The sequence below is a fragment of the Canis lupus genome, chromosome 13 (assembly GCF_003254725.2).
Source record: "Canis lupus dingo isolate Sandy chromosome 13, ASM325472v2, whole genome shotgun sequence".
NCBI lineage: Eukaryota > Metazoa > Chordata > Mammalia > Carnivora > Canidae > Canis > Canis lupus.
In genome coordinates, this window is record NC_064255.1 from 28,040,939 (window position 1) to 28,060,874 (window position 19,936).

Sequence of the window (19,936 nt, forward strand, 5' to 3'; positions counted from 1 at the left end):
AAGGGGAAGCAGTGTGGCTTGATGGACAACAGTATGTGGCTTTTGGAGTCAGACATAACTGGGTTTAATTGCAGCCCTGCTATTTACTGGATACACGTCCTTCAGGGAATTAATGAATGTCTATGAATCACAATTTTCTCATTTGTAAACCAGGCACGTCACACTTACCCTGTAAGGTTGGTGTACGCAAATTAAATGGAAAAGAGAGGAACAACACTCCCAACATGGTGCCCGACCCCAGACTCTTGACCCCTGTTAGCCTTAGCGATGCCGTGGATAGTAAGCTCTACCCCCAGCAATGAAGTGCATTCGCATTTTGTTTTGTTGTGTGGAATACAGAAATTTTACCTACGTTTTCAGTCTTCACAGGGCCCACATTATTTTCATGGTAATAATGATGACCCAAGTCAGTCTGCGGTGTAGAAATGACTACTATAGACAATGAAGTAGCAAATGTATACTTTTCTCCAGATGATTCTTCTAAAAAGCCTGGAGGAGTAACAACAGCAAAATGTCTGTGTTGGGATGCCACGGTGAATGTGAAAGGGATGGACGGGACAGTGCTGAGGATTGCACAGTATCTGAGGACAGACTCTTGGCTCTGACAGGGGGCTGGCTTCTGAAAGAGTAGCTGCACCTCCCCTGGCCTATCATTTGTCATTAAAAAAACAAGTAAAAATGACTAATGACCTCACACCATACTTTTTACAGCGACAGGAAAGCTTCACTCTTTGGCAACCTCTTGAATCATTAAGTCTACAATGCAGTCCGTCTGATGGTAAGTCCATTGTTGCCCCTAGAATCCATTCCCCACAAGGTAGCCAAAGTGATCTCTTAAAAATCAAAATGTGATCGTGTCACTGTCCTTCTTAAAACCTTTCTATCATTTCCCTTAGAATAAAATCTAAAACTGGCAAGCTTGCATGACTGAGTTCCCATCTCCTTGAACTTCATTTCATATCCCTTTCTTCTCTGCTTATGATGTTCTAGCCACAGGGCCTTTTTGCTCCTTTTCTAACACACCAGGGCCTTTTCCTACTCCAGGGCCTTTGCACTAGCAGGTCCTCTCTCTGCAAGGCTCTTTTTCTGGTTATTTGCATCCATGGTCCTTTCAACACTCAAATAGACTCTTCAGAGGACTCTATAATCCTTCTACAGTATTCTATCAACCTGCTATTCATCTATCTCTACTTCTTTTGTAGCACTTACATGTTTTACTTGGTTGTCTGCATTCTCCATTCCCTTAAAAGGCAAACTCCTAGAATATAGGGACCAAGTTTGTCTCCTCACTACTAGATCCTCAGGATCTAGAATACTGAGTGCCTGTTAAATATCTAATTGAATAAAAGCTCAAGCCCACAAACAGATTTTTAGATACAGCATGCAACCAGCAGGGAAATGTGATCTTTTACATAAGGACCATTTTCTTAAGTCTTAACTTAACATCCCAAGTTTTGTCTTTATTCTGAGAGATTCAATGACCCTGTTGATGACTCATCCAATAATCTCACCTTGAAGTTTCTGGACATCCTCCCCTAAATGTCAAAATTTTCATCTTTGGTCTACCTCAATGACCTACTTATGCTATTATAATATTTACTTTCAATAGTCCACTTGTGATTTAAACTTCCTGCCTTCTAGTTTTCTTACTTTCATTCCACCCAGAAGCTCAGAACACAGGGAGCCTCACTGGTAACCAAGCCTGGCTTCAGGAAGCCAAGACATCAAATCAATGAGCAGAACACCCACCCATGTCAAGAGTTAGGGATGCAAAGCATAAGTGTTCAGCGTGTCCAAGTACAACCTGGATACCAGAGCTCAGAGGGTTGAACCAGTAATTTTAACCCACATGGGTACAGATAGAGGGGAAGAAAGGGAGATGACATCAGAACCAAGATAATATCTTCAGGTATAGACAGGGACTAGAAGATTCACACAAGGAGTCAGAATTCTTAGTGACTCCTCTTACTCTTTTGAAAGACTGATAGACTCCTGAAATGGTCATCAGGAAGGGGAGAGGGGTTGCATTCTGGTTCTTCTCAGAGATCCAGAGCTCTCTGTTATCAGCTGTGACAATCTGGCTTCCAACTTCATCACCTCAACAAATCTGCCTCCTGCCAGTGATGTATTTCAATCTAATTCCAACTGGTAGATTTTAGTCTTCACCTTACTGGGCCTCTTAGTTATAGTTGACATTGTTGATCACCCCTTCCTTCTCAGAATGCTCTATTCTCCAGGCTTCCATGTCATCGCTTTCCCTTATTCTCTCTCGATCATTTTGACTGCTTCCTGCCTGTCATGGGATCCTTTCTCTCTTTCACCTCCTGCCTGGTGCCTCCCAGTATCCGCGCTATGCCATATTCCCTAGTGATCTGTGCTTTCAGTGAGCATGCAAATCCTGATGACTGCCAGATTCACCTCTCTTGCAGTGCTCTTTCATGCCAGAGCTTCAGAAGTATGTGTCCAATAGCCTTCTGAAAATCTGTTCTTGATCCATCCCAGGCACCTCAAGCTCATCATGTCCTGAACTGAATACCTTGTGTTTCTCTCCAGTGTCCTTCTATTCCAGGAGTGCTTATTTCAGAGGGCAGTTGGGCCATTGACCCCGTCACTCAGGAAAGAAACCTGGACATCAAACTCAACTGGTTCCTCTCCCTTGCCACCTGTCACTATCATTTCATTCATTCATTCATTCATTCAACAAACTGTAATCAAGCCCTTCTATTTACCAGGTAGTGTTCTAACTGCCGGCTAAACAGTGGGTAAGTGAACTATGTAATTCCTGTCTTCACAATGCATGTAAGCTACTGGCTGACTTTACCTCTAAAGTATTTCTTTCCTCTGCCTCTCATTCTCTTTTATTACTAGCAGTAGTTGGCATATAATAGAGGCTCAATTAATCTATTGAATGAATGAATGCATGAGAATGTAACTATCTGAACATCTGCTGTCTACAGAGCACAGATTATGGCTCAGCATACTGATGTCATTAACAATATTTCTGAGCACACATTATGAATTAATAGAAGCCAAAACATCTGGCCAATTTAGCTGGAAAAGCCCCAGTGATGCATTAGTATGTTTTATCTGTGCTATGCAAACACTCAGATGGTCTGGACTTTCTATGGAACTGACTGGATATTTGGCAGAGCGCAGGCTCAGCCAGACCATTCCTGATCTCTACCAGGTGCATGTCATGTTTCTGAGTTCCAAACACAGCTCACTGACTTCTAGAGCTAAGCCTAAGTACAAACTCTGAGAGCTTGTGAGCATTTCAATCAATTCAGTCATTTCCACTTGGTTATTTATGAATACCAATACCCATTCACTGGCTTTTAGGTCTGAAGGCATCAAAATGAATTGAGATTATTCATGCTGAACATGGCACAGATGGGTTATATCCAGGCAAAACTCAGGCATCACAAGAAATACATGGTATGGTTAAAGACCAAGATTAATAATCATTGACTGATAATGACATGTCATCACAGCTATTTCATAACACCAGCAAATATCTTCAGGAAATCAGCAAAGAGAGTATTTCAACTATTCCTCTATAATTTTACCAGATGGATGAATCGTGACATAAAACCAAGCATCTCCATCTCTCTCTTCTTGGTTCTCAACTATTAGTGGCAAGGTTAGGTAGATCAGAGATTAGAGCAATTAGGAATTATCCCAATTTCTACAGTTGGCTTAAATAGGAAATTTTTCCATTGGAATGATCAAAAACAAAAACAATAAAACCAAGAGAGAATTTTATGCAGTTACTGAGGTATCCAGGTTGAGGCACGTATCTCCTTCCTCTTAATAATCGACATTCAGGCTCCAGCTAACAACAGGCAGAGGGAGTAGGGAGGACAGTCGGATGGCCATCCACCCATTGCAACAAGTGTACAAGACCATTATTGTGTATAACAGCAAACTGTACCATGCATACCAATCCAAGGATGGAAAGCAGTAGGTGCTGAAATCAGTGATGACTTGTGTAGACATATAATTTGGAAAGGTGGAATTAAACACTCACAAAAGAAAAGTGAAGACCTAAAGGTAGACTCTGACAAGGCATGCGGGCTTCACTGGACCTACATCCTTCCCCAGTGGAATCTGATCCATGTTCTGTAGCTTCTTCACACAGAACTAGAAAGAAACCGGTTAACCTGGCCTCAGGTGCCCCATCCATTTTTCAAAGGCAGAAGGAGGAGGGAAGACTTTGAACATTTTAACCTTCTCCATTTTAAATGCCTGATAAATTTTTCTTATCTACCAGTTAACAAGAAAATTTTAGGTCCATGGATTAGAACAATGAACTCGTTTACATCCTCATAAAGCTGTTGACACTTTTCACAGTGCTTTCAGCTTTTACTTGCCTCAGGAGCCTGTCAGAAATTGTTTCCAAGTCTTATATGTTGGCTTTTGTTTGTTTCTTTTAAAAAGTATGGTGGAGCTACACCATGAACTTACATGAATTTGACTATCTGTACTTGGCCTAAATGATTAAAAGTAAACTCCAAGGAGAGCAGGTGATTTTGCCCAGGCTCTGGACAAGCACAGTGGGGATAGGAGCATCTCTGAATCCCTCTGATTCTCTCCCTCATCAACCTTATTTCTCCAGTACAGCTTGTAGTCTGAGCAACTCATTGGATTTAGTGTGATTCTGGTAGTTGGAAAAAAATAGTTTTTACAATAATTTGTACAAAATCATTTTGTACAAAATAATTTTACAATAATTATTGGTGATTTACCCCTATGTATTGACTCTCTGTAGCCCTATCCCTTATTTAAGATGCAAATCCACACTAAATAGGAATAGAACTACGTGGGTGGCTTTGAAATTGCCGGTTACTCTTGAAGTTCTCATGCTTACCCTTGGCATCACTTGATACTGCTTTTATATTCCTGGATCAATGGTACCCTTTTGATTTTAAATTTCAGAGGGCAACTCAGAACTCCTGGCATCCTAGCTACCTAAGGAATGGCATTCTCATGGACTTGATCCATGGACTTTTGTTGTTAGGTTAATCACATCAATTTTCCCAGCATGAGTAATTTTGCAGGGAGTTGAGGGTGGGGTTGGGAATTATAATCCACCTTCACATGACATTTATTTTCAGCTAGGTCAAAGACAGAGAGAGAGAGAGAGAGCGCATTGGGAACCCTCTGATATGTCTGGCATTTCCTGAAATTGCATACATAACTTAAGTCTGTCCTGAGGAGAGATGTTTAATCATTTGCAATTATGGTACTCAGCCCAGAAAGGTTAAAGATGAATTGGTTTTCTCTGAATGCGTTTGGGTTGGGGTTGCATTTGAGCATGCATTCATGGCTAACCAGAAGAAGGAAGCCAGGACTTACATTCTGTTTCCCCACTATGTTATCAAAGGGCAGTTCGGGGCTCCAGGATCCTTCTGTGAACGTCGCCCCACTGTTTCTCCTGTCTGAGGAGCTCACCGACTCCTTGACAATGTCTTCGGGCAACGACAGCAGACTCTCCTCAGGCTGCTTAATCAAATAGGTCTCTATATTATGCTTCCTCAAGAATTCGTTTCTTTCTTTCCCATGACCCTCTTCCACATTATAGTCACCGTTGAGGCAGTCCAGCGTGGCTTTGGAAATGTGAATCCTCCTGTGTGCACAAAGCATAGGTCATTATACACTCCTGGGGTGGCCTTCAAAGGCCATCGCTGTTGGTTGTCCTGTGCAAAGCCAACATCAGGGCTACCCATAGGTACTGAGAAGACATGCTCTCAAGGACGATATGCACTCCCCTGAAAAAGCAGAAAGAATAAAAGAAAACAGGAGTACAAGCACAAATCAATGAGCAGCGTATTGCTGACTTTACCTCAAGGGGCACTGCAGCCTCCAATAAAATACAGCCCTACTGAGTTATACCTAAGCACTTGTTTTGGCTTTTCTTATGACTGTCATTAGCCTGATCCCAGCACATTCAAGAATCAGTGATTTTTTGGTGTTGTTGACTGTATTGAGAAAACAACCTACATACATGTTTCTGAACCCAAGAGCAATCACTGCTCAAATCACCATTCAACAACAGCAGTTCTCTTAGTGTCCTGGGACTTTTCTTACCATTTTAATTTTCATGTATTTGTGCCTAGAATCTTCAACTTGTCTATAATCTTAGGAACAAAGGCAGGTCTTATAAGTTCACGGGGCTGCATAGAGGGTCTTATAGAAAAACTCTTCAAGATGCAATTTACTCTATAAGGTGTATATGGCAAGGAGCAGGGAGCAAATCTGTGAACACAGGTGGGCAGATGTCTGGCTAGGCTCACTCACAAGGTAAGTGACTCATTACTGCATCATCACCGTCTCACATCTCATGATCCAAGTTGTTATTTTGTTACAGCAAAACAACAGATGACATCAAGACTTAATGATCCTTAAGGATCAGACTTGACTTGTGGGAACTTCACATGGTAAATCCTTCAGGGAAGAGTTTTTCTGTCCTTCTAACTGTCTAACTCAGACTACTTATTTGTGCTGTGTGGTGGTCTGGGTAGATTAGTATGGTGATTATGAGCATGGGCTATTTGGCCAGATTGCCTGGACTAAAACCCTAGCTTTACCACTTGCTAGCTGGGAGATCTTGAGCAAGCTACTTAAATTTTCTACCAAGTCTGTGTTTTTACCATAAATATGGGAAAATAAAAGTACCCATCTCTTGGGGTCACTGTACATACTATAAAAGCACATGCTTAAATTATTAAGAGTATTCTCAAAAATGCCTCTGTGATCATAGTACTGTTGTTTATTCCATACTTTCTCAAGGCTTACAGGATACAACTAAGCTCTAAAGAAGGCTTATAAGCCCCAATTCTCTGGGCTGTATCACTGCAGGGCTCATTTTCTGACATTGTTCCCCTCCTATACCCTATGCTTTCTCCAACTAATCAAGTAATTGGCATTTCTTTAAATTCAAGATGCAATGTCATGCCTACCAAATTCAGAACAAGCCATTCTCTCTGCCTAGAATGCTCATCCCATGTTTTCTACATGACTATTTCCTATTCCCCAATTCAGCTCAAAAGTCATTTCCCTTAGGCTGACTTTACTGCTTCTCTGAATGAATAGATGGATGAATAAGGTAGATGATCAGTATTTTGCTTGGCTTTTGCGATCTTAGAGAATGTATATCCAAGGAAACAATAACATTTTTAAAAAAGAGTATTTCCAAATGCATCATACTTTGAGTACTAGCTCTACTTCCCCATTCCCCCTTTTTACTCATCCTGTTATGCTCCTTGCTTCCAGAGAATAACCTACTGCAGAGGACATATAAGGAAACAAAACTAAAAAAAAAAAAAAAGGCATTTCTGATCACTTCAGATACATTCACCATGTTTTCCAAGTAAGTGTCATCATACATAGTCATTGATTTCAAAGGCAAGGCAAGAAAGCATGGGACACATGTTTTGAACTTTCCGGAGAAATGTCTTCTAAGTGCAAATTATTCTCATGATGAATTTTATTACCACGTGGGAACTCAGTCAAATAGAAAAGTCATTGACCTTCTATGAAATGGATGCTCCAAGTCTTCTTTCTAGGATCAAGGTCAGAGGCAGGTGCTACCAAGCTGTCTTTTTCTCCCAGGCAAAATGAAACTCCTGGGAGGGTTTTGTTAAGACTGGTGGTTGATTTTCTCTTAAAATAATTAAGTTAAATACCAACCTCATTTGATATTTTATCTGGATTCTACATTTTATTATTCTGCTATCAGTACTCCAGGAGACTAATATTTGCATATACTAAATCAATATTATGTTTTCCACAGTGGAAGACATCCTCACTTTTATTTATTACTGATTTTTCTGCTGAAGTTCTAATCAATACACACTTAAATGTTTTGATAGGAACTGGGCTTCAGATGTTCATTTTCATCCTTGCTAGTGCCTTGAGCTTGAGAGTGAAGCTTTTGCAGATGACAGTGTGGTAATTACATTTTCTCCCCCAAAGAAATGAATCTGTTCTCAGACAGTATTCTCATATATTGAATGTCGGGTCAACATCTTCTGGTAATTTCAAATGCCAGGATATAATAATAAGAGTCATGAGAGTAAATAAGATGTAACAATTGGGTAACACTTATTTTGGATAAAAGTCATTTTGTGGCCGAAGGTATTACTATATGCTTGGCTCAGTGGATCATCTTGTATAATTTTCATTCTTCCCAACAACTTTCAGGCACAGGCATTTCTTCCCCTCTTTTTGCAGATGGTGAAATTGGCCCAGACCATGAGTAAGTAACTGGCCTAAAGCCGTATCAGTGGCAGATGGCAGTGCAGGACTGAGACAGGGACTTCCATTTTCAGAGACTTTTCAAGACCTTATAGATGTATCATATGGTTATCATTACAACCATGACCACAGTGAAATTTCCTGAGCACAGGACAAGGGATTTTACATGCATTATCTCATTGAACAAAAAGCTCAGGAACAATGGTTCTCAAAGTGTGGGACCAAGGCCAGCAGCATCAATACCACCTGGGCCCTTGTTAGGAAGGCCTATTCTTAGATCTTCTCCAGACATATGGATCAGAAACTCTGAGGGTGGGGCCCAGTGCTGTATGGCTTAACAAGCCCTCAGGTGATTCAGATGCATGCCTAAATTTGAGAATCCCTGCTGGCTTGGGGCCATGTGGCTGGTGTCCATACCAGAGAAAGGGTTTTAATCCAATTATGCATGACCTCAGGATCAAGGTACCAACCACTCACTAAGCCAACAAGTTGTACACCTCCCTCTCTCTTCTTCTGTTCTATGCATCATGCTAACCTCTGGGGACATAGTGAGGTCTTGGAGAGTCACAATAAGAAGACAGCCATGAGCAAGTTGGATAAATTAGTCTAGTGATTTAACAGCAATGCATAGTGAGGCACTTAATAGCTGTTTTTATGTGACATCTTTAGTTTCTTTGAGCCTCAGTCTTCTTATAAAAACAAGAAAGCTAAAACTGGCACACCTGGTTTCAGCACACTTCACTTTATTGCACTTTGTAGATATTCCATCTCTTACAAATTGAAGGTTGGGGCAACCCTGCTTAGAGCAAATTCACTGGCGTATTTCTCCAACAGTGTCTCTTCACTTCAGGTCTCTGTATCATGTTTTGGTAATCCTCACAAGATTTTAATCTTTTTAATTATTGTTGGATGTGTTATGCTGACCTCTGATCAGTAATTATGATTTGCTTAAAGTTCAGATGATGGTTAGCATTTTTTAGCAACAAAATATTTTAAACTAAGATATGTACACTGTTTTTTAAGACATGATGGTACTGCACCTCAGGAGACTACAGTATAGTGTAAACTATATGTATAGTGTAAATTATATGCACTAGAAAAACAAAATGTTCACTTGACTTGATTTATTGCCATGTTTGCTTTATTGTGGGGATCTGGAATTGAACCCATGAGATCTCCAAGGTATGTCTGTATTTACTATGTGGAGTGTCATAAGATCAAAGGATGTAACATATTGATGGTAGTTAGCAGACTGGTGACTGCATGGCAGGTACTCAATATGTGTTTGAACTGGGGGCTAATTCTCACTGAAAGGAAAGGTAAGCTGAGTTTATTCCTATATATCTTGATTGACAGGAAAAGAAAATAGGTATTTGAAGAGCAAATAAGATCAAACTATTTCAAACCACGGAGGATTTGGAGACCTGTCTTGGTTTTACTATATTTCTGCACACCGGCACATCCTGTGCCTCAGCAGACCTGGATACTGTACAGAAGACTAAGTACTCTGCAAGTACTCTCTTAGTGGAAACCAGCTTATTTGAGGTGGATAGCCTCCTCAGCCCAACTTTACAGTAAAAGAACCCAGTAGAGATTCGGCAACTTGCCTCAGCTTCTATAACTGAAAAGTAGTAAATCCACAGTTCCAACACATCCTAAGATTTAAACTCAGTTACTCTTGTGTTTCTTGGTATGATTGAGAATATGAGCTAAACTGGCCTCCGGAAGTCAAAGCAGAATGTCACACCCCTCCCGAAGCTGTGCTCTGTGGTTGGCAAAGGGAATTTGCTGAGAGTATGGCAACTCTTCTTGCGGCGACACATTAAAGACATAAACATAGATGGGTTAGCTGTCTGGTTTGTTTGAATTCAGCTGGTACTTATTTGTAGGAAAATCCCAAAGAATTTAAGGATTTAAAAAACCCAGTGGTGACACATTAGGCATATCTTAGTTCTAAGCCTGCATGGCAAGTAGTGGTGACCATTAAAGACAGTGAGAGCTCCCTTAAAAGGATGGCAACTGGCACGAGGACATCATCCCACAGTTTACAAAGTGCTTCACACCCACTGCCCTATATAGCCTCAGACAGAACCTGTGAGGTGGGCTGTGTACATATGGCAGATGAGAGAACAAACCCCTAAGGAAGAAGGACATAAAATCCCAAGGTACCATATCGGTATTACGGTCTCTGGTGAAGAAAGTGAGGCTCAGAGAAGTTAAGTATTGGCCCGAGATCATGCAGACATAGCAACGGAAGCCACATCTGTGCTAAAATCACATACCAGGTGCTATGCATGCTTCTTACGATTTGCTAAAGTAACAGAGCTTAGTATGGGCCCGAGTCGAAATCATAGTTTCTCTGATACCTGCTACAGTTTATTTCCCATGATACCATGTTACCTGATATTAAATATAATTAGCAAGGAATGATGGCAGACACCAGAGAACTCTGTGACTCCAAAGGTAGAGTTGGGGAAAGGAATAGGAGTCTGCCTCTTGATTGGTCTATCTATCTATCTATCTATCTATCTATCTATCTATCTATCATCAGAATCTGTTAGAGTACATGCAAGAACTTGGTACAACTTACTGGTTCACATATACCTAAAATCTTACTAGGCCCCATCTGTGTAAGCAGAATATTACTACTACGTTTCAGGGCTCAGTGAACCCTCCCAAGTCACAAATACTATTGGGGATTCCAGTGGTACCAATATCCACTGGTCTTGCCAGCCAAATTTGAAGAGGTGAATTTTCAAGGTAGGGTAAGGTCATATAGAAAGTCAGGAGGTCTTACCCATGAGAACTTCTTTGACAAGTTACAGAATCTGCACAGATTCTGCTTTACAGGCACTGGCATAGGGTCTGGACACCAGTGTTTTTAAAAGATTCCTCTGTTGATTCCAGTGGGAAATCAAGTCTAAAAACCAATGTTTTGCAGGGCTGGATCCTGAACACCTGCATGTAGTCCCACCATCCTCACTGCCTGTGATGAATTTCACTAGGTTTTTGGGGCCAATATTTGTATGACATTTTAGTGTTCTGACTCCTCTCCAAACAAGTGCTTCTTAGATGGCTACCTCTGAATTCTGCACACAGGAAACAAATCGTCACAAAGTGAGCAAGTGACAGAAGTTAAACAAGAAGAAGGCTTTGCAAAAAGAAAAAAAGAAGAGGGCTTTGTCTCGACTTACCCGGGGATTCCTCCAGATTCAAGTTTGTTCGCAATGTCCACATCCCAAGACCAGACATCAAACTGCCACTTCCGCAGGCCCAACACGCCACACAGCACCGAGCCCGAGTGGATTCCGATCCGCATGTCAACATCATGCTTTGTCCTTGACCTCACATACCTGTTGACATGGAGACACATGCATAAAGCCAGAGTGGGCACTCTTGGCCTTGGCAGCAGCCCCATCCTCCCCAACTCTGTAAGTTCCACTCCTGCCCATTTATATGCCACCTATTCTGAAGCCTTCTTAGATTTTCTGGTAACTGGAAGGAATTTCTTGCTCCTCTGAGCTCTCCTAGTCTTCTACCTGAAATTTTAAGTGTCCTTATCACCCTTCTCCCCAAACCTGCTCATCCTGTGCAATCTATCTCAGAGAATGGCATCATTATCTTTCTCTGTCCACTAGCACATAAACCTGAGATCAACTATAGATTCTGTCCTCTGTGACATACTCCATTTCCATGCCAAGTATATTCATTTTCACTCTGTTTCTTTCTCTCCGTTCCTCTCACCAATCCTCTAGTGCAGCATGCTCTAGTCGGGGGCCCTGCCCCAGCCTGATCTTTTTCCAGCCCATGCTCAAATACAAATGTGACCTCATCATTCCATCACTCCCTCCTTGAAGACTCTTTCCTGACCTCCTACCTCAAAAGCAGTGGTCTCTGGAGCAAAGTGCTCCCCCCATCTCAGGGCTGAGTGGGTTCATCCATGGGCATGCAGGAAGATAATATTAGAACTTCCATTTATAGCTCTTTGAACATCTTTACCCAAATTTGATATATGGGTTGCCCTCATTGACCTCACAGGGTCCATCCCAGACTGTAAGCATTGAGGAGGCTTCTTGAGAAAAGGAATTCTATTTTCAGAAGGTTTCTAGAGGCACCCACATCCCTTCTTTGCTTTCAGAGCAGTTCAAACAATTTTAGTTTGAGTTAAATGATGTCTTGTGTGTAGAAAGAAATTCAAATGGTAAAATATGGTCAACCCTTGAAACCACACTTAGAGATTCATGCCTTGTAAATAGTTGGGCTTAAAAACATGACCCGCCCCCCAACACTGATCTTTATGCTTCCTTTTATTCTTTCAAATAAAAAGAAATAAAGCTTCTTTTTATTTGAAAGAATAACCAAAAGAATGATTCCATGTACAAAACCAAATTTTGTATTTGCTGTTTCTAACAAGTTGTAAGATAATACAAAGTGATTTAAATAAGAAAGTAAAATTGCAGTGGGTTGAAAATATAGAAATATTGAAATAAATCAGATATGAGGAAGGCAGCCACAGAGGAAGGTCTGTGGATGAAGACACAATTCTTGTCCCTGGTAAAGATTCTAGTTTCTGGATCAATGTTTTGACTTTTTTAAGTTAAAACTATAGAGTACCCTTTGTCCACTGATGAAGCAAATAGTAGAAGCCAAATGGAAAACTTGAATAAGGCAAGAGGAGAAACAGCATCCAGCACTCAAGAGGCACATTTCAGCTCTGACACAGTTGCAGAGTGAGTTTCTGTGGGGCAGGTCGCTGGGAGAGGTCAACTGTGGATCCGCCAGCTGTGTCAAGTACTACAATACCAAGCACCTGGTAGGATTGTACTTTCCTGTATATTTCGGGTTGGTTTTGGCCAACAAAATGTGAACAGATGTGACATGTATGATTTGCTTCTGGGCAAAAGCTTTAAGAGCCTGAACAATCACACACATTCTCTCTCTTTCTCTTTTTTCCTTTCCTTCTATGTCAATTGTCACTCGAGGACACTTGGAGGAGACTTCTAAACTGGGGTTCTTAAATGGGGATGATGTAGAGTGGTACCTTGCCACTTCCCCCAACCCTACCATAGGGACAGGAAATATGAGTAAAAGGTATATTTTTGCTGCTTTAGGCCACTAAGATTTGGGAGGATGCTTGTTGCTTCAGCATAACCAGCGCTAGGCTGACTGGTATGATCATCAGTCCCAATCTACCTTCTTCTCATCACTTCTTCACTGTAAGGGTTAATATGGATTCTGGCACCAGATTACCTGAGTTTATACCTTGCTCTGCCATTTACTTGCTGTATGACCTCCGGGAAATTACTTAACTTGCATGTATCAAATGGGAATAATAATAGCATTGTCAGGGTGAAGCAAACAGATGTATGTCGAGTTGAGAAAGTATCTGGCACATGCAAAGGCACTTGGTTGCTTATCACATATGGAAGAACCGCAGCCAGAAAGTAAAAGGATTTCCTTGTGCTCACATAGTTGGCAAGTGGGATTCTAGGACCAAACTGGGGTGTTGGGTCTCTCCACCTCACCCTCTTTGCAACATAGGTCCTGCATATGGCATGGGATCCTGGGCAAATAGCTTGGTCTGACCCTGAGTTTCAATAGCTGTGAAATAAAGCTCTAGCAGATTGCTTCACTAACGGAGATTTTGTGAGCCCCGAAGGAGGTAATGGATGTTAAAATGCTTTGCCAACTAATTGTGAGGGACTATTGAACAGCACACTGTGCTAATGCCATTAGGTAATTAACATGATACAGGGAACACATTGGAACATCTTAATGAAAAGGCATTTAGATTTTTTATTTTCTTCTACAAAACAAAAATCCTAATAAGACAAAATTTCCTTACTGCACTGTTTTTTTTCCTTTCTTTTTGTTATGTCTGGGATTTGACTTAAATGAAAGCTAGGAATGAACTGTGTAAAAGTAATGAATAATTTACAGGTATTGATCTTCCTTGAAGAGGCTACCCGGTGGTTGCACAGAACAGCACACACACACTATGTGTTTCAAGATCAGCTCTTGAGGGGAGGACCTGTGAGCATTCTTGAAGCTGAAACAAAGGCATTCTGCTCTGAGTTACAGGCTTGTTCACTTCTTCCAAGTAGAGCCCCAGGGATACTTTGCTGTGCCTCATCAGTCACAAATAAAAAGAATATGACTATAGATCACTTGTATTCTAACTATGTGTACCCTCTCTTTCCTCCCCACAAACTCTGAGCTTCTGGAAGGCAGGGGTACTATCTCTTCTTTCCACATGCCCAGATCTTAACACAGCACTGAGTGCATAGGTATTGTCAGTGCTCAAAAGCATTTACTGCATTAATGGACAAAGCTCCAAGGCTTTCTTGCTCTATAGCTCCATGCTGTCCTAGGAATCGTCTACAAGTCCCAGGGAACCACGGAGATGTCTTTGAACCTGCCACGTTTTCCCCTTCAAATAAAGCAGCTTTGATCTCATCTGTTTCTCATTGTGGGCTTCCATCTAAGATTTCTTTTAAGGAAAGAAATTATTATTAGTTTTTGCAGCTGTATGTCCAGCTGGGGACCAATAACATAACAATCAACCTGCACAAAAATTGAAGATGTCATTTCTTTTATTTGAACCATCAAAGAGGAGAGTGCTTGGTATATGGTAAAACATGAAAACCCCGAGAAGTTTTCTTTTGATTTCAATGCTTCAAATGGTTCTGTTTTAGCCAACTAATCAATCTGTAGAAGGTGCTGGAGGAATGATAGGAAGCATAATCTAGTAGCCATCACTGATCTGTAAATCAGACTCTCTCTACTGTTAAATGAATGGATGAATAAAAAGACCAACTTCGGCAGCACCTGGCGGGCTCAGTTGGTTAAGGGTCAGACTTTTGATTTGGGCTCAGGTTGTGATCTCAGGGTCATAAGATCAAGACCCTTGCGGGGCTCCCCACTGAGTGTGGAGCCTGCGTAAGATCCTCTCACCCTCTCATCCTGCCTAACTTCCCTCAGCCCCTCTGTTTCTCTCTTTCTGAAAAAAAAAATCAACTTTACCACTGGAGCAGTTAGTACTGTGGGGGGAAGGATGCCCAACTCTCTAGCTTTTGGGGGTAGAAACCAGAGCTTTGATCCTTGCTGGCTGTGGGAGCTAGAACAAACACATATGTTCCCCCTTCTCCTCTGGCAGTGGTATGATATCACCTCTCAATGCAAATCACTCTCAACACCACCAAGGGGCAGAGTCTGCATTGAAGGAGGCCAGGATGTGAACTTAGGTTTCCTCTCTTGTTGGCTGTGGCCCTCTGGCTAGGTGCATTAGGCTCCAAATCCTGCTCTCTCAGATGCAATGACAAAGACAGCAAGTCCTTTGCAGAGTTCTTAGGAGGCTTTGTAAAATCATGTATATAAAGCACTTAACGTGATATAAGCAAACACTCAAAAGTAGTAACTGATACTAATTTTTGTTAGTAGTAACAGCTTATACTTACATGAATATTACACATGTTGAATTGGATAAAAGATTATAAATTGATCACACAGCCCTTTTCTGCTTAAACTGTGCCTGCATTCACTCTATTTACAACAAAATGCCTTCAACCCACCCATTTAATATACCAGGTAGGCAGTTCTACACATAAATCGGCTCGCAAAGGATGAACTAACATAATTTAATAAAAACTGCGTGGCCCTCAGCTACCTGGAAGAAACGGTACCCTTGAACATTCTGGAAAAAAAGAAAGGCAAGAAAGTTAGTTATGGAGGTCATCTGGGATCACTGTGCAGGGTAAAATACAGGTGTCAAATCTTACCTTTACAATAACCCTGTAATGTATTATTCTTACCCACACCATTTTCCAGGGAACTGAGTTTCAAGAAGTGCCTTTCTTTAAAGTCACACAGCTACAAATGAAACAGCTGGAATTTCGTCCCGGATGTGTGAGCCCAAACACAATGGTCCATTTCTACTACCCTACATAGCTTATTTGTATAAAAAGAGAAGCCATGCTTAGGGGTATATGGAGCACTGGGATCTGTTCTGACTCCGCCCAATAGGCCAATGACAATCTCTAGAAATTAATTCGAGAGGCATCAAACTTATAATGAGCTCCCTTCTGTAGATTCCAGAGTTTACTGAGGGTTCTCCAGAGGTCTCTCACCGTAGTGGTGGGGGCTGCCGGCCTGGTCGCTATAGATCCTGGCTTCACCTTCTGCTATGACCCATTCTATGGCCTCTGCTGGACGTCAGTGTCAGACTGCCCAACAAAACACGGGGCCCATGTGCTTCTTAAAGTGTTTGAAAGCCACCATGTCTCATCCTAGCATAGAAGCTGCAATTCCACTAAGTGCTTCAATTTGATTCCCACGGCAATTCTGAGAGGTAGGTAACTCAGCGTTTTAAGCTTCCATTTTACAGATGGGGGAATTGAGCCTCCAAGAGAATCTGGGTGTGTCTATTTCCTTTTCTGTGTCAGGCCTTTTACATTCATGATCTCATTTCATCCTCACAACTATCAAAAGCCACAGAGTTCATTCACTTGCTCCTTCATTCAACAAGCGTCTCCTGAAGAACTCTGCAGATGCAAGCAGTTAACCAAATGGACAAGTCAGGAAGTCAGTGTCCATATTCATAGAGCTCTGTTAGGAGGGTTTACTCCACTGCACAGCTAAGAAAGCCTGAGCAAGAGAGAGGGTAAGTCATTAAGTCGAGGTCAGTAAGTAATGGCCCCAGTCAGTCCTCACTGTGCCAGACTCCAAGCTGAGTGCTCTCCAGACCCTTTGCTGCTGCCTGTACTTCCTTCAGCATTAGACTCCTATTTTTCGGGTAGAAAGTAATGGAAAGACCTAATGTTGCAATTCTGTTCCTAAACAGTGCAGACCTAGTGAGAGAAACCATCTGGCCATCCATTTTCCATCACAGAGCTTTACGTTTTTCTCTTTTTCTACTAAAATAGATTTTTAAGAAACTAAGGTTGCCCAGATGTGTGTATGTGTGCGTGTGTGTGTGTGTATACTCTAGAAAGTATACTTCTTTAAACTCACAACCATTTTCTTGTTCCACTGAATATTAATTTTAGTAAACTAAGGTTGCCCAGATGTGTGTATGTGTGCGTGTGTGTGTGTGTATACTCTAGAAAGTATACTTCTTTAAACTCACAACCATTTTCTTGTTCCACTGAATATTAATTTTAGTAAACCATGATGCTTAATAGTTACCCATTTTCCCATTTGGTAGCATGTCAAAATTTATCTAAGTATTTCTTTGCCTTTGAACATTTACAGAGTCCAACAAACTGGCTCAGAGTCTTTCTCTGCCACTTACAAGCTGTGTGTCACTGTCAGAAGTTACTCATCCCATCAAAGTTTCAGGTTCCTCCTCTGGGAAGTGGGGAAAGTAATAGTAGTATCCCCCAGGGTTTAGGTCAGGAACTTTTGTGTATATTCTGGCACATGGTGAGCCTTCAATTAATAATAGCTTTATCAACTCTTATTACTAAATATCATCTGTTTTCACCATTATAATTTTGCAAAACAAACAAACAAAAAAACTCCTGTCTGTGGACTGAAGACCACTCTGACTGCTGCATCTTTAAGAGGAGAGAGGACTTTATGGGTACTGTAGTGAATGGCGTTTCAGAACAAGGTGGGAAATGGGTTTAGGGGAACAAAATTGGGAGACAAACAGTGATTGGTAGGGGAGTGAAAAAGAAGGCAGGAGGGAAGAAAGAAAGGAAGGAAAGAAGGAAGGAAGGAAGGAAAGAAGAGAGGGAGGGAGAAGTGAGATAGTAGAAAAATAGAGCAAAAAGGAAGTATAAAAAAGAGAGAGAAAGAAAAAGCAGGAGACACCAAGAGGGGGCTTAGTCATTCTTGCCTCAAATGAGGGCAGCAGAAACTCCTATTTTTCATTCCTTGTCCTCCAATGTTGCTTGGCAAGGCAACCCTGCCACAAGGATTAAGATCTTGCTCCAATTAACTGTTGGGGACCAGCCAGTTCCTGCTTGGCATTCTGGTGTCATTCTATGACTTTTTAGCAACTGCACTGAAAAGACCAGGCTCTGCAATTTTCATTAAGATTCATCAAGGAAGCCTTTGTAGATCATTAATAAAGCTACTGCATGGAACAGCCCACCTTAACTCCGGTGTCTTCTCAGCTATCAAGCCTCCCCAAAATAGACCCGGGGCATGTGAAGAGGAGCCACCTGGAGCCACTTCTCAATCTATTTAATGGAACTATTATCTAAACCCATTTTAATTAATTTAATTTTATGAACAGACATGCATAAGATGGTATTAAATGCTTCATTGGATATAAAATTCCATTCAATCACTTTTTTTTGCCATTCATATAGCTAATATCATGTTTCTAAAATCAAGTATTTTTGATGGAATGGATTTACCATGAGACTTGATTAAGGCTTATTATCTTGTTATTCTCAGATGTTTACTGACTTTCTCTCCTTCTCAATATTGGTTCTGCTAATTTATTAGGAATAAGTGTAGGATCTCCTGAGCTGTGTGTTGAGCCTTCAGCTATTAGTGGCACGTTTCAGGCATCAGAAGCAATTGTAGAAACCTGGAGCTGAAAGGCAGGGTACTGTGATGGTGAAAGCCAATGGCTTTGGTGTCAGACGGCTCCAGATGGGTGTTCCTTGTTCTGCTGTTGACTAGTGGTGTGATTTTGGGCAATTACACAAACTTTATAAGCTCCAGTTTCCTCACTGGTAAAGGAGAAGCCAACTTCCAGAGTTTCAATTAGTAAGGATGAACCCAGACAGCTCTACTGGTTGCTAATGGCTGACATCCATTCTGATTGGCTGCCCTAGATGATTCTGATTAGCCCGTACTACGGCCACTCTAGTTGTTCAATATTTTGCCTACCACCCCTGTCTACCTCTTAGAATTGTCACAAGGACTTAATGAGATAATGCATGTAAAACACTTATTTCAGTGCTTGGCAAGTAGTAGAGCAGATGTTCAATAAACCCTTAGCTATTATTTTACTAGAATAGAAACTACGAGAAAGGAATAGGTTTCTATAACTTAACTGAGTCAAATTCCTAGTGTTCAGACTCAGCCCCAACTATCAGATTCTATTAAATATTTGTATGGTCACAATGTGCCTGCCATCTATTTGAATTTTCAATTGATCGCTCCAAAGTTGGGATCCTATGATCCCCATTTTACAGAAAAGTCCATATAGGCTCTGACAATTGAAGTTACACTTGTCCTCAGCCACTCACCTAATAATAGGAAGAAGCAGAAATCTGCTGACTGCAGGCCATGGGCTCACTTCATACATATACTCAGCATGTTCCCCAGAAGTCACCATTCAGGGACCACGATCAGCATGATCCAGCAATGAACTCTATCTTCAATAAAGTGGAACCCTGCCCCAAATTCTTGAAGCATCATCAGTTGATACATAAGCTCACTGTACTGATAAATGCTTCATTTAATTTAAATGTCTATGTCAGGTATTGTCTCTTATGGAGGCTCTCAGGATCTCAGGTTTGATGGCATACTACCACTCTCCCCTTTCTGTTCCACAGCTCTTACTCCATTCAGGGCTTGACATCTCTTCCCTGGATTGCTACATTATCACCTTCCAACCAGTTTCCTCCCTCTAGCACCTGCCTCCTCTCCTCTAGAGTCAACTGGAGAGAGAGTGACTTATGTTCGCAGTTACCTTCTTCATGCCCAGGCTGGAATATGA

The 19,936-nt window shown here is 41.3% G+C and overlaps 2 protein-coding genes across 4 annotated transcripts in view; one reads left to right on the forward strand and one right to left on the reverse strand.

The window, feature by feature from the left end:
• ADCY8 (adenylate cyclase 8) overlaps positions 1-19,936 on the reverse strand; it is a 215,293-nt gene that overhangs the window by 92,600 nt on the left and 102,757 nt on the right. For all 3 annotated transcript variants that reach the window (XM_049092737.1, XM_049092736.1, XM_049092735.1), the window contains exons 6-7: positions 11,451-11,609; positions 5,356-5,626 (exon numbers count right to left, since the gene is read on the reverse strand). In XM_049092737.1, the coding sequence (XP_048948694.1) occupies positions 5,356-5,626; positions 11,451-11,609 (430 nt within the window). The remainder of the gene's footprint in view (positions 1-5,355; positions 5,627-11,450; positions 11,610-19,936) is intronic.
• LOC112662531 (uncharacterized) overlaps positions 11,484-19,936 on the forward strand; it is a 112,505-nt gene continuing 104,052 nt past the window's right edge. The window contains exon 1 of the mRNA XM_025451088.3: positions 11,484-11,687. Within this exon, the coding sequence (XP_025306873.1) occupies positions 11,484-11,687 (204 nt within the window). The remainder of the gene's footprint in view (positions 11,688-19,936) is intronic.